General features: G+C 46.7%; 1 protein-coding gene across 4 annotated transcripts in view; it reads right to left on the bottom strand.

Moving 5' to 3' along the window:
• The window catches only part of SMURF1 (SMAD specific E3 ubiquitin protein ligase 1), a 45,586-nt gene extending 33,336 nt beyond the window's left edge, over nucleotides 1–12,250 (bottom strand). For 2 of the 4 annotated variants that reach the window (XM_017813577.1, XM_017813578.1), the window contains exon 1: nucleotides 12,088–12,250. In XM_017813577.1, the coding sequence (XP_017669066.1) occupies nucleotides 12,088–12,142 (55 nt within the window). In that variant the 5' untranslated portion in view covers nucleotides 12,143–12,250. The remainder of the gene's footprint in view (nucleotides 1–12,087) is intronic. The other 2 variants (XM_017813579.1, XM_017813580.1) reach the window with 1 other exon arrangement.
• Nucleotides 12,251–12,675: the final 425 nt, after the last annotated feature.

The following is a 12,675-nucleotide window of genomic DNA, read 5'->3' as shown; positions in this document are numbered from 1 at the left end:
TTCTCACTAGGGCTACCTCCCCCTGGATATATTCCTCGCTCTCACAGTAATTTAGTATAACGGAGGCCTAACAATTTCACTGAACAGGATTACAAAAACCAGCTCTTCACAGTTCATGGCACAGAAGCTCCCAGAAATATCTATTTCTCCACTACTTTCTCCACACAGGGAATGCACTTGAAAAACAGGCTGATGCGGCTTTGTGGGCAGCATAAAATAATATAATGTTTGTCTGTTGTTTTGTTTTTATTAAGAAGGGGATTCTTGTTTATCAAACAGTCAAGATATTAAAAGTCAGCCTTTTGTTTGCATTCATATCACTAAGAGCACACCTCAGAATCAGATATTGTCCAAGCACTGAATGACAAACTCTAGATAAAACCTAAAGAGAGCGAATTTTAATAAAAAATTTTCACGAGAGAAAAACCTTTAAACACCATTTCACTCCTTACTCCAATAAGCTATGTGGCACTAATTTGAAGTGATAGTGCTGTTCTTTTAATTAAAAAATGCCAGTAGGAGGTTGATGCAGTGGCTGATGCTGGAAGCGACGTGCTCACAGGGCACAGCTGAGGCTTTGTGTAAGGAATTAACACACGATTTCAGCTGGGTTAAGAGGCAAAACAAAACCCTTAAGTCAAAACAAACATATAGGGAGTGTTATTACAGGTGCTTGATAAAGTCATCTGGATGTTTGCCTCAATGCTGTTAAATTCTGGAGGAAAAAATAAACCAAGAAAAAACCAAAACACTCTCACTGCAGTTGTGCAAATGCATGAATCTTGGTTTACCTATTTATGTGGAGGACTTAATTCATGTATATCCCTCCCCTTCCTACCTCAGAGCTCCTCTCCCACTCTCCTGGGTTGTTCCTTCCACATCTCCTGTCCACAGGGCTGGGACCAGGACCTGGCACCCCTCCTTGTCTCCTCTGTCAGATCATGGGAGGGTGGATTTGCTCTACCAAGCTACTCATCCCCATGAGTCCTGGAGCCCTGGTATGCTTAACATCTCTGCCTTCATCAAATTTGACTGAAATCAGATGAAGAGCCAAAAATTAGTCCAGAGAAGAATGACAGGTGAGATCCCTTTTCAGCCTGGTAATTTTTTACTCTGGAAAGAAGATTAAGCTTGTCCCTAAGTTTATCCCCTGTAGACAGCTTCCATGTGCTTCACTGCTGATTTGTGAAACACCAAAAGCCTAGAAAACCAATAAATTTAGAAGAAATCCCCCCAAAAATATTTGCTTGATCGTTTTCCCCTCGGTCTTGCAACGTTTTTAACTCCACCAGCCCAGAGGAGGCTGGCAGCCACAACCAGCACATAAAAGAAGAGCTGTACATTGGCATCTGGGAGCACAACAATCCTTAAAACTGGCAGCTGCTCCTCCTGATACAGCCTCCCTGGGGAAGGAACATCCCAGAAACAAGCAGGACGTTCTGCCTTTACTTGGCATATGGAGCAGCAAAGAGAAGTCAGCTAATCCAAAGGCTTCTCTTATATTTACTCACCACTCCTACAATGACTATTTCAATCACGTTTACACTACCAGCATCACCTCAGACATCACAGATAAATCTGTTTTCTTCGGCTGTTTCAAAGTCTGTTTTCTCCCTGCACACTTGTAGGATTTACATCCTAAGGCAATGAGAAAAAAAAACCCGTTACTACTTTCCAACTGGGCTTTATTTTCTTTTTTTTTTCCCCCTTTCTATCAAAAATAGCTCTCATCTACGTTCTAGTTCAATTTGGAAGTAGCACATGCAGACTTGATAAGCATCCTGCGAAGGAAATGCCTTGAATTGCAGACTACTTACAACACATTTTCCCAAGCAACTTTCTATAAATCCCATTTGATGGCTGGTTTGCTAATTTCTATTGAAGTTTATCAAAACATTATTTGTAGACAAGCCCAATTACTTCTCTGATTGCACAAATAAAAAAATTATAAAAGAAATGACTGTGGCTGGAAGTCTAAGCCAAGCTGCTGGGTTACACTGAAGTGTTATTTATCCTGTTAGCCGACAGACCTTTAACTGCAAGGAGGTATTTAATTTTAAACTAAAGAACACAACACAGAAAAGCACCTATTTACATGTTTCTTTTGTCTGACAAAGTCTCCTTCTCGACCATGTAAAAGCACTGCTAAGAGCTGGTGACAGCCCAATTATTGGAGCTGATTCCATTACCCTAAGCAGATCTAGGGGTTGCAGGTTGGTGTCAGGCTGCCCGGCTGCCTCTCATAGCTGTGCTCGTTTATTGTGCTGGAACAGACACATTGAAAAATATCTCTTAACATTCAATTCCTTAAAAATCTTGGAAAGAAGGAATAAAAGACGTAGGTGTTCCTATTATGGCGTATTAGCTGTAAATGTAACATACTGTATTTTAGTTAATTATTGCCCGATATGCAGAAGTCGGTCTTACAAAGAGCCACACACTTATTCCCACAGCCTGTGCTTTTTACAGGACGTTGGATTATTGAATGAGTGACAGGATCTCTGGGAAAAGGGGCAGAAATGTAAATCCGAGTCTGGTTACATCACACAACTTGCTTACATCACACAGTTACCAAGCTGTATAAAGTCATTAAAGCCTGAGTTCACCACTGAAGCCCTTCTCTGAGTCCAGAACATCCACGGGCTGATGGACCACACCATGTTTCAAAGAGCTGAACCCCTCCCTGGCACCTCTGAGCTCCCTAATTTCACTCCTGCCTTTTAACCTCATCCCACCTTATTTCAGCACTCATCTGTGCAAGGGGGGGGGCTCAGCAGAAGTATTTTCACCCTGGTTAAACAATCTCAGGGGTGGGTTCAATGCATCAGCCCATCCCAGCATACACACGCCACACACAGGAAATGGCTGGGAGGCGAAAAATCAGAGACACAGAAGTTCTCTGCAAGTCTCAAAAGCCACAACATTTCAGGCATTGTTTTTTTTCCCACCAAGCCATTTCTGCTCCCTCTGATCTGTTCAGTTGGGTGTTTACAGACATGTGAGATATGGAGATGCCCACTGCAGTGCTCAGCCTGACTGTTACCCGTGTGATGTTTTTGAGAAAGAGATACGAGGGACACTGCTTGGAATTCCTAGGAATATATAGCTCTGAAGCAAACAGCTTTTCTACAGCCCAGAAAATTCACCCAATTTCTCTTTCGAAGGCTGACATCAGACCTTTAGCTTACATTCACACACTCCGTTCTGAACTCAAAATTAACGGATTCTCTTCCTGTTAATGTTAAAGAAACCCCTCTCAACAATGAGGTGTCTGCTAATCAGACTTATACTTGTAGGATATGACACTTCTGCATTTAAACCAGAGTTTAAAGAGAAGTTCCCCCATGCTTACAAAAATGTCTGCACACGGGAAAAGAACCAAAACACATCAGCTGCAAGGATGAAGAACAAGGATTCCCCTGGAAGTGCATCAATCACTGGAAGTCTGAATCAAATTGAAATTCCTCGTTTTTCTAAACTCTGCACTTGTGTAGTGAAAAAATTATGCTAAGGCACCAGCACAATCCATACACTCAGTTCATTTGCAGTCTGGAGTTTTGGTGTTTTTTGGGTTTTTTTTCACTTTTGCTCTCCAGGAAAACGGAGCACATGCATTTCAAAAGACGTTTCCCTTCCAATAAACTTTGTGGGTCATACACCCAGTGTACTAAAGGATGTAAAAACACTGACCACAGGGGCTGAATTTTCTGCTCTAATGTCCAGTTGGCTCAGGGGATGCAACACAGAACCACATCCGGGTGTGAGGAAGAAAGGTCAGGACCATGAAAAAGAAAGTTCAGGCTGATGTTAGGAGTTGCCAAAATAAAGAAATTATTTTTCAATATAAATAAGAAGGCAACTGTCTTCCGTGGGGCTTTAACCTTTATTTTCAGGAGAAAAATACAAAGGAGAGCTTTTAATACAGTGTTCTGGAAACACCAGGAAGATTAATCAGAAACACAGATTCGAATACGTGCAAATTTAGTTTGCTATTTTGTGAAGTAAACAAGATATGGAAACTTTAAATTCATAAGAACTTAGGCATTTTATTTTAGTCTAATTATTAGAGGAAATAGGCAGATTTTTAAGGAAGACAAAAATGTATACATATGAAAAGGTCAAAAAACCCACCATTTTTCCCAATTCACTCATCCAAAAATGGCATTTTACTCCAAATAATGAAGTGTATCTAGAAAGATCTCATCTACTTGAGAAAAAAAGATTGAATCCTATCAAAAATATTTCTTTACCTACTACTGCTCACCTATGAAAGTGAAAACTACTGCAAGAGAAGGATAATACCAGGCTACCTATGAAGGGAAAAGAAACACGTTTTATTTTCTTCAGCAGGGCTTCTTCATAATGGGCTGGGAGGGAAACATCCACCATTCAGGAAAACCAATCACGGGTAAAAACTGTACATTAGTGAGGATATTCAGGGACACACAATACTCCTGGTCAATAATACTTGGGAGTTCATAGTGTGGTTTAACACCGCCTTCATCCCTAAATGCGCTGCTGGACAGCCCCGGAAGAGACTCAGGACCCGAAGTGTAAAACAGGAGGCTGTTACAAACCCCCGATTCCACGGGATTTTCCATCGTTTTCCTACGGTTTAGGATTATGAGCTTAACCCCTCTGAGCTGCTCCATCGCACGGGAGCCACCGCGCGGGGCCGGGACGCGGGGCCGGAGCCGCTGCCCTGCCAAGGACAATCCCCTCCAGCTGTGCCGAGGTGAGCACAGCTGGAACAGCTGCCTGCGGCACCCGCCGGCACCGCGGGGATTGTGCATTATTCCTGCGTGTTGCTCCCGAACAATAATGGATTGTTTCACCCACAAAACAGACGAACAAACCTTCCATTTAAATACTTTCTGTTAAATTGTATTAGTATGCGGAATAGTGCCCATATCCACCAAAAAAAACCCACAAACAAACAAAAAACCCAGGGAAGGGGATTTTTTTCGTGGGGGAGGGGAAGACGAGTAAAGCAGGCTCTGCCAGCTTTATCTATCTATGCTGTGAATTGGGTAGCCTTGGGGATTTTTGCCTGCTGTGCTTAGTGTCCTTGACAACAAGCCAGTTTGAATTTTGGCCTTTAACTTGACAAAAATGACTTACTGAAGAGGAAGGCATCAAGCTATTACAGCCCTGTGGAGAGATTCTTTCTAAAACAGCATGGATGCTTACTCTGCCAATTCAACTCAAGCATCCTCAGATTTATCATCCAGCTCCTACACCCCCAAGGATTCACCATGTCCATAAGAGAATACGTGAAAGAAAAACTTTCAGCGTTTTTGCTTTGTCTCCCCTTCGCATTTTACGACTTTCACAAAGAGACAGAAAACAGTAAAATATCCCGACGGATCCCATCTCACAAATTATTGAATTTCCCTTCAAAGGGGTGTAAAGCAAAGTTGAAAAAAATGTAGCATCCTAACCTGTTACGGACCTACTGACTCCCTTTTAGCAAATATCCATTGCAGCTTTCTTCCAAGATTACATTAATACTTAAATAAATATTTTTAAATTGATACATACACACTTGCTGCGTGGTTTAAGAAATCACTGCTGTCTCTGCTTTTCTGTTCCATAAACTCTCAATGCATGCACATACCTCAGCTTTTCACTGTTCAGCATCTTAGTGTGAATTCTTGAGCTAGACTTACAGGGGGAAGCTGAGTCTGCACTGAAGCAGCTGAAGTGTGACCACAGGTTTTCTTCCGCCAGTTTTCTCGCGGCAGGTGACAAATTTTTGGCAATGAGGGTCAGCAGACCAGCAAGGAGATAACATCTTGAGTTACTGCAGCAGCATTGCAGGAACTCATTTGTAAGCACCTGAAACATCACAATCTGAGAGTCTGAGAGTGGCAGCCTCCTCCCCACCAGCCAAATGCTCCGTGTCAACTACCCGCAGGCTCAACTCCAGGTTTTCCAACAGACATGCCAGAGAAGGTGAGATGGTATCAAGGTAAAAAGAGCTGGAAGTGGATCAACTCTAGTGCTGTTCTCCCTGCCAAAAGAGGAGGCATCCTGGGATGGCAAAGCATCGAGGACTATTGTGAGACCTCGACAAAGACATTCCTAAACCTGAACAGATCCACAACACAGTGGTTGTCAACAAGTACTTCGAGACTCAAGATGTCCCCAACTCCTTTGTCCCCTGGCAACTGTCGGTACAGGAAAGAACAAATAATTTTCAGTAAGTTCATTTTACTCTGGGAGAACAGATCAGCATCTGTTTCCATGAAAAATATCTAAGCCCTAATACAGGTAAAAGCTTTCAATTATATTCCAGACTTCAGTCCTTCTCGAAGTAATATTTTGACTATTTCCAGAGGAATCATAATGGAAAAACAAAAAAAGGTTCAATTCCTAACTTAGGGAAAAAGGTGACAGATGGGACATCTCTTCTAGCCTTTTTTTTTTAAATATTCTCTTCACTCAGGTCTTAACTGAGTTGCTCTGCTGTGCTCATACCTCAACTTCGCACCCAGCAGACCAATTTCATCACGTCTTCTCCAAACCACTCTGCCCTATCACGCTGCCTCCACCAGGAGAGCCCAAACCAACACGGCAGCCGAGTGAGTAGTTAACTGGAGAACCATAAATAGCAGCAAGTAATCCAACCAGAGTAATCCAACTCTAAGCATTTCAACTGGACTTGCTTCAAGTTGGGCAGCAATCCAGGTAAACCTCCAAAACACACACAGGGATGGTGTTTCCATGCAGTACTTCTGTGACCCACCATGCAAACCTCCAGCCAGCCCAGAAGCATCCGAGGGGTCTCGTGCGTCTTTATTTACAGGGGCAGTTTGAGCAGCCCCGGAGTTGCTGTCAGGAAAGTTCCCCTACTGGCACTGAGAACACTGTGGTGTAAAATCAACTTCCTCCCTGAGAAATCAAACACTGCCTGTGTTACCCCAGAACTGATGATTAATTTTGAAACACAAAGAGAAAGGATGATGCTACAAATGTTTAGAAATGTGATAGAGCTGTTCCAGGAAATGGATGAGAAAATTGTTCTTAGACTGGTGGGTATTATGGAATAAAAAAGAAGAAACCATGAACTGCACAACCACATCCCAAATTGCATTTCTTTATATGAAGACATTCAATTTGACAAAAGAAAGTTTCGAGTTAGGAATAGAGTAGTTATTGTTTCTACTTTCCCTGCCTGAGGGGGATATTCAAACAAACTCCTTCTGGTGATTTAATTTACTTCCACCGGGACAATGGTGCTGGCACAGCTTTGACTTACTGGGAGAAACAAAAAAGGAGACTCGCTCCCCATAGCCTGCCCAGAGGAAAAGGCTGCTCTTTGGATTCCCACTCGGGCAGCCCAAAAATGCCAGCTGGCTGGCTGCAAAGGCTGTGCTCTCCACTTCCTCCCAGGAAAGCAACATTTTATTTTATTTTTCCTAAAGTCCCCGTAGCTATATGCCCTGAGCCTCTTTGCCATCTCTATCCACGGGGCTCTGAACAGCCACAAATTTACCTTCAGGAAAAAGCTCCTGCCTCCCAAGGCAAATGGGGAAGGGAGGCAGAGGCAGATTAAGCTCCTTGCTCAGCATCACACAGGAAATCTGTGGCCAAGCTCCGTGTCGAGCTCCAGCCCCGCGCTCCAATCCCGGTTGGGCCCCCGCTCCCCGCAGACGTGGGGCACGGAAAATCCTTCGGAGAACAAAATAACGAGCCGTGGATTTCGATGCGCTCCCAGGTCACCGCGCAGGAAAGGAATAAATTTGGAGCTACTCAACCGCCGCTTCCCACCGTGTTCCCCACGGCACCAAACTGGCTCGATATTCAATTCCGGCTGCCAGGGAGGCTGGGATGAGCAAGGAGCTGTTCCTGCCTTCCTGCCCCAGTGCTCTTCACCTGGAACCTGTGGTGGTCTTTCTGATGTCCAGCCCTAAAACTACAGCCACCCTATGGTGTATTTACCATGTCTGACAGAGGGATCCCTACACAGATATTCATTGTTTCTGACCATTGGACATGGAAGTGTCCAGGTCACCAATATCAGTGTTGCCATCGATCAGTGAGTCAACTCTGCTGCATCAATCCACGCATTAGCCATGAAAGGGAGGCAAAGCATCCTGACATTTGGGACACATTTTAGCCTGTGCCTCTATAACAACCCTAAGTGAACACTGCTCTTAGGGAAATGCGATGTTTTATCTTCTACTCAAAATCACTGTATTCCTTTATGGATTCCTTAAATTACAAATGGAGAAAGTCCCAAAGTCACCCATTTACCAGCTATCAACTGGTCAGACTGTGTGGCTGGGGGTTCCCTAAACTGGGCTGACTACAGTGAACTGGAAGTGTGTGCAGGATACTCCTCTGTGTCACTTCTTTCCTCTTCTCTTTCCCAGCTGCTGCCAAGCCACCACCACCTTTCCTACAGGAATCAAACCTGTCACTTATGAATCCCCTCCGGCTCTTCCCCTCACTTCACCCAATTCATCATCATCTTCCTCACTCCTCCCTGATGCTTCTGACACTACACCTGGGAGGATTCTCACCTACACCCTCCTTCCAAAACTGCCACCACCAGCAGCACAGCACCTTCCCAGGCCAGGTTTTCCAAGGAGGAAAGCGTTTCTACCCCCCTGAGGACTCTGAACTGCAGCTGAGGGAGATGCTTGGAGATTATTATTTGTATTCTCCTGTTACACAGGCTCTGGCTTCTCTGTTAAGGAAACTGTTTTGCCATCAGTCCTTGACGTGGCCATCTATACAGGAGAGCTAGGAAGTGATCCATAAAGTTTAAACTAATGCCTTTCCCTTCCCAATCTTGTCTCAGTTCCATGATGGCCCCAGAAGCCAGGCAGCTTTTAACACCTCAGCTGAGCCCCTGCTGAAGAATCCACAACCGATGAAGCCACAACACAACTTGCAGCCTGTTTTGGTAGGAGAGTTCCATGTTTAGTCCATTTCTTCATGGCCTTCCCAATTCCATCTGCATCCTTTGCCCGCAAGCTGCCTGGAACAGGCGCGTCTCCGATACCCAACACAGCAAGACTGCAGGTTCCACCAGTACTTGTGGGTGACAGAAGAGTGTGAGCAAGACAAGTTTGAGCCTTGGGCACGATGAACCCTTTGGAACTTCCCCAGGGAGCAGCGACTGCAGCAGCAAACACAGGTTTCAGGGAAGCACACGGGTAAAAAGGGACACGTGCTCCGTGGAGGATCCCGAGCTGACCTGGGGAGCACAAGCACTCACAGTGTCACTTGATTCTTTCCATCCTGGTGTTGGAAAATCTGCCACTGCTGTGCTGCCCTGATGACAGCAAGGACAGGAAAAGACCACAGGCTTAAGAGGAAGTTTTACCTTACTTTGCCTAGATCTGCTCCAAGGGGCAAGAGACAAGGCCACGAGTATCTGTGGCTCGTACGTCACCAGCAGCGGTGAAGGGTTCAGAGGAAATAAGAGGAACAGGCTTTTGGAGGAACTGAGATATGACAGGAGAGGAGTATGTTTGAGATCCACAGAACATAAAGTCATTTTAACCTCCATCCAATTCACTGCTGATGTTGTTTTTTTCAATATTTCCACACAGGATGCATTATTTGCCATTTTACTTCGCTGTGATTTGCATCAGGCTAAGACTGACACTGCAAGCTGGGAGATCACTTCTGGGGATCATCAGAGGATCCAGAACTTTTACATACATTCACACAAATAACCCCAATGTGCTGCTGACACAAGTACCTGTCCAATATATGAAGGAAAAAAATGATGTCTTTAAGAAGTCACCAGAGATTCAACCACTACTCCCTTCCCATTGACACCGTGATGCTCACAGGAATCCCCAGCCTAAGTGATGTTTACCCAGCTATTTTCAGTACTGCAAAACTTAAATGGTTTCTAATTACAGGAAACACAAGGCACAGAATAAATCATAACAGAAGAGGTCCTCTGTCTTGATCTAAATCTGCTCAAACCTCCCAATAGCCAAAGAGATGAGAAAACAACAGCCAGGTTGGCTGCAGCCATTTGAAACAGGTAAGTCAGCACCCAGTCCCAGCCAAGCCAAGAACTCAGATTGCCCAACAATTCCAAAGCTAAACCTCTCCCAGAGCAATTTATTTGTTGATTAAATACAGCAATTTTTGTCACACCACCCAGATTTCCTGCTTGTAAAAACAGAAGATGTGTTTGAGCAAGCAGGAGATTTCTTCAATACAGTTAAAAAATGGAGAGTAATAAAAAATAAATCCACCAAGTTGCTCAATAAACTGAAACTTCAGTCTCTTCCAGGAAACGTTCCCAGCTCGGAGAGAAGGCTAGTGCATGCTAAAATTTAAAAAGCATTTTGCTGCAGCATTCAGCCTTTAAAATTAAACCCAACAGCTTCTCTCTGTTATTTAAATGATCTCCTCCAGCTCAGAAGGGCTATGACCACGGCCTAAGTTACTTAACTCACATTTCTATTGACTGACTTGCATAAAAATAAGCCACATTAATGACTGAGCTGACATTTGGTATACATCACCACAAAACTCATTTCAGATCAAACATCATCCATACAACCTAAAAATATTTCCAGCCTTCTCACGTCCAAGAAAAGGATTTTCAGATTTACATTATCCTCACAAACTTTGGTCTTCTGAAGCACCAGCGGTGCAGAATCAAAGGATTAAAAGAACACCAGGATTTTTATTTTATTTTGCCTCTGACTGAGTGTGTTATGTGCCAGGAGCAAGTTAACCTGTAACTGCAGTTTAACCAGCACCGTTTTCTCCTTATGTGCCAAGGATTTATGCACCCACAGACATGGGATTCCTCTCTAGGGATCAACACCGGTCACCCAGAGCAGCTCCGCGGCTCCTCCAGCCCAAGAGATCTCCAAGCACCCACTTGTTGCCTTTGAAAGACTGGATTGGACCTCATTTTTTTAATAATTCACACAGCAGCCTCAACAAACAGGAACTGTGTCTCTTCCCATTAAAGGAGCAGGCTCGGCAGCGACCGGAGCAGCTTCCAAAAGACTTAATCCAGATCTTCCAAGGTACAACACAAATTGGTTTATCCATCCGTGCACCCTCCAGAGGCCTCTCGGGGAGGCAGGACACACACACACAGCCCCGGGTGTCACCTCCTGCACGGGGAAGGAACTTCCAGAGTTGAATGAAATATTTGCCAGGTGAGAGAGTAAGTCAGGGGGAAGGAGGGAAAATAATGAAACATACTTAAAAAAAAAAAAAGAAAAAGGCAAAAGCAACTAAATTAATGTTTTCTCGTTAGGAACTGAGTTCTCCTCCTCGGCACCCGGGAGGCGGGAGTGGGGGGGTTGTTAATTAAAGTGAAGTAAGGCAAATTATGAAAGGCTTTGCTGCAAAGCCAGTCTGTGGGAGAGGTGGCCCTGGGAATCCTCCTGGTGGAGACCCCAGGACGGGGCAGGGTGGTGTGGCTGGAAGAAGGGGGGGACACGGGAACAAGCCCATGAGGGAAGGTGCAGAAGAGCCCCCAGAAAGGAGCAGGGTGCCCTGGTCTGCTATTGGGGGTGCAGAAGAGATCCCAGGAAAGGGCTGGGAGGGGGGCAAAGGGTGTCACAGGGTCCCCCCCACACACAAGGAGGGTGCAGAAGAGACCCCATGGAGGAGCACAGTGCAGGGGGGGTATCACAGAGAACCCCCCAAATTGGGAACAGCACAGAAGAGACCCCACTGAAGGGTCAGGGTGTGTGGGGGGTGAACGGCACCTTCCACGCGGGAGGGTGCAGAAAAGACCCCAGGAAGGAGCAGGGCGCCCTGACCTGCTGGAAAACGAGGGCAAGACAGTGACAAACCCCCCCGGCCCCCAAATTTCTATCACCCCAAGGCGGGGCTCAAGCACCCCACGGAGGAGCGGGGAAGCAGGTTAAAAATATAAATACATAAGAGCGAAGAGGAGGCACCGTGGGGCCACGGAGGTGGAAGCGGAACCGAAAAGCCTTGGATAAAAGTTAAGCAGCGCTGGGAGCTCGGGCCCGGCCGCCCCTCCCCTCACGGCCAGGCCGGGGAGGGGGCGAGGGGAGGGGGGGAGCGGACCCCGGGCCCTGCGGCCACACACACACGGCGGTGCCGCCGCCCCGTTACCTGTGAGGCGGATCTTGATGCTGGATCCGTTCCGGCGGGTACCGGGATTCGACATCGCGCCTGGAGCAGGAGGAGGAGGGCGAAGAAGAGGAGGAGGAGGAGGAGGAGGAGGAGGCGGCGGCGGCGCCGAGCTCAACCGGCGGCCCCGCGCACCCCCGCCATGCGGGCCCGCCCGCTCCTCACGATGCCAGGGGGTGCCCGGCCCCGCGTGTCGGCGGCCACCGCAGGCTCGGTCACCTCAGCCCCACGGAGCCCCCCCGAGCCCCTTCAGCCCCCGCAGCCGCCGCCGCCGACGCGCCCGCCCGGCCCGGCCCGGCCGCGCACAACGGCGGCCACGCCCCCGACACGCCCCCGCGCACGCCGGAGGGACGTGACGTCAGCGCGCACGGCAGCGCGGCCGCGCACGGGCGCCATGATGGGAAGGTCGGGGAGGGAAGGTCGGAGTGATGCGCATGCGCCGGAAAGGGTGAGGGGAGCGCCCCCTGGCGGGGGGAAATGGAGGAGAGAGGGGGTGGGATGGGGGGATATGGGGAATGGGGCGGGAACGGGGCTGGGATGGACGGAACGGGGCAATAGAGCTGGAATGGG

The sequence above is a fragment of the Lepidothrix coronata genome, unplaced genomic scaffold (assembly GCF_001604755.1).
Source record: "Lepidothrix coronata isolate B3197 unplaced genomic scaffold, Lepidothrix_coronata-1.0 Scaffold41, whole genome shotgun sequence".
NCBI lineage: Eukaryota > Metazoa > Chordata > Aves > Passeriformes > Pipridae > Lepidothrix > Lepidothrix coronata.
Note: the sequence above shows the minus strand (reverse complement) of the source record. Positions and strands in the feature narration are given on the sequence as shown.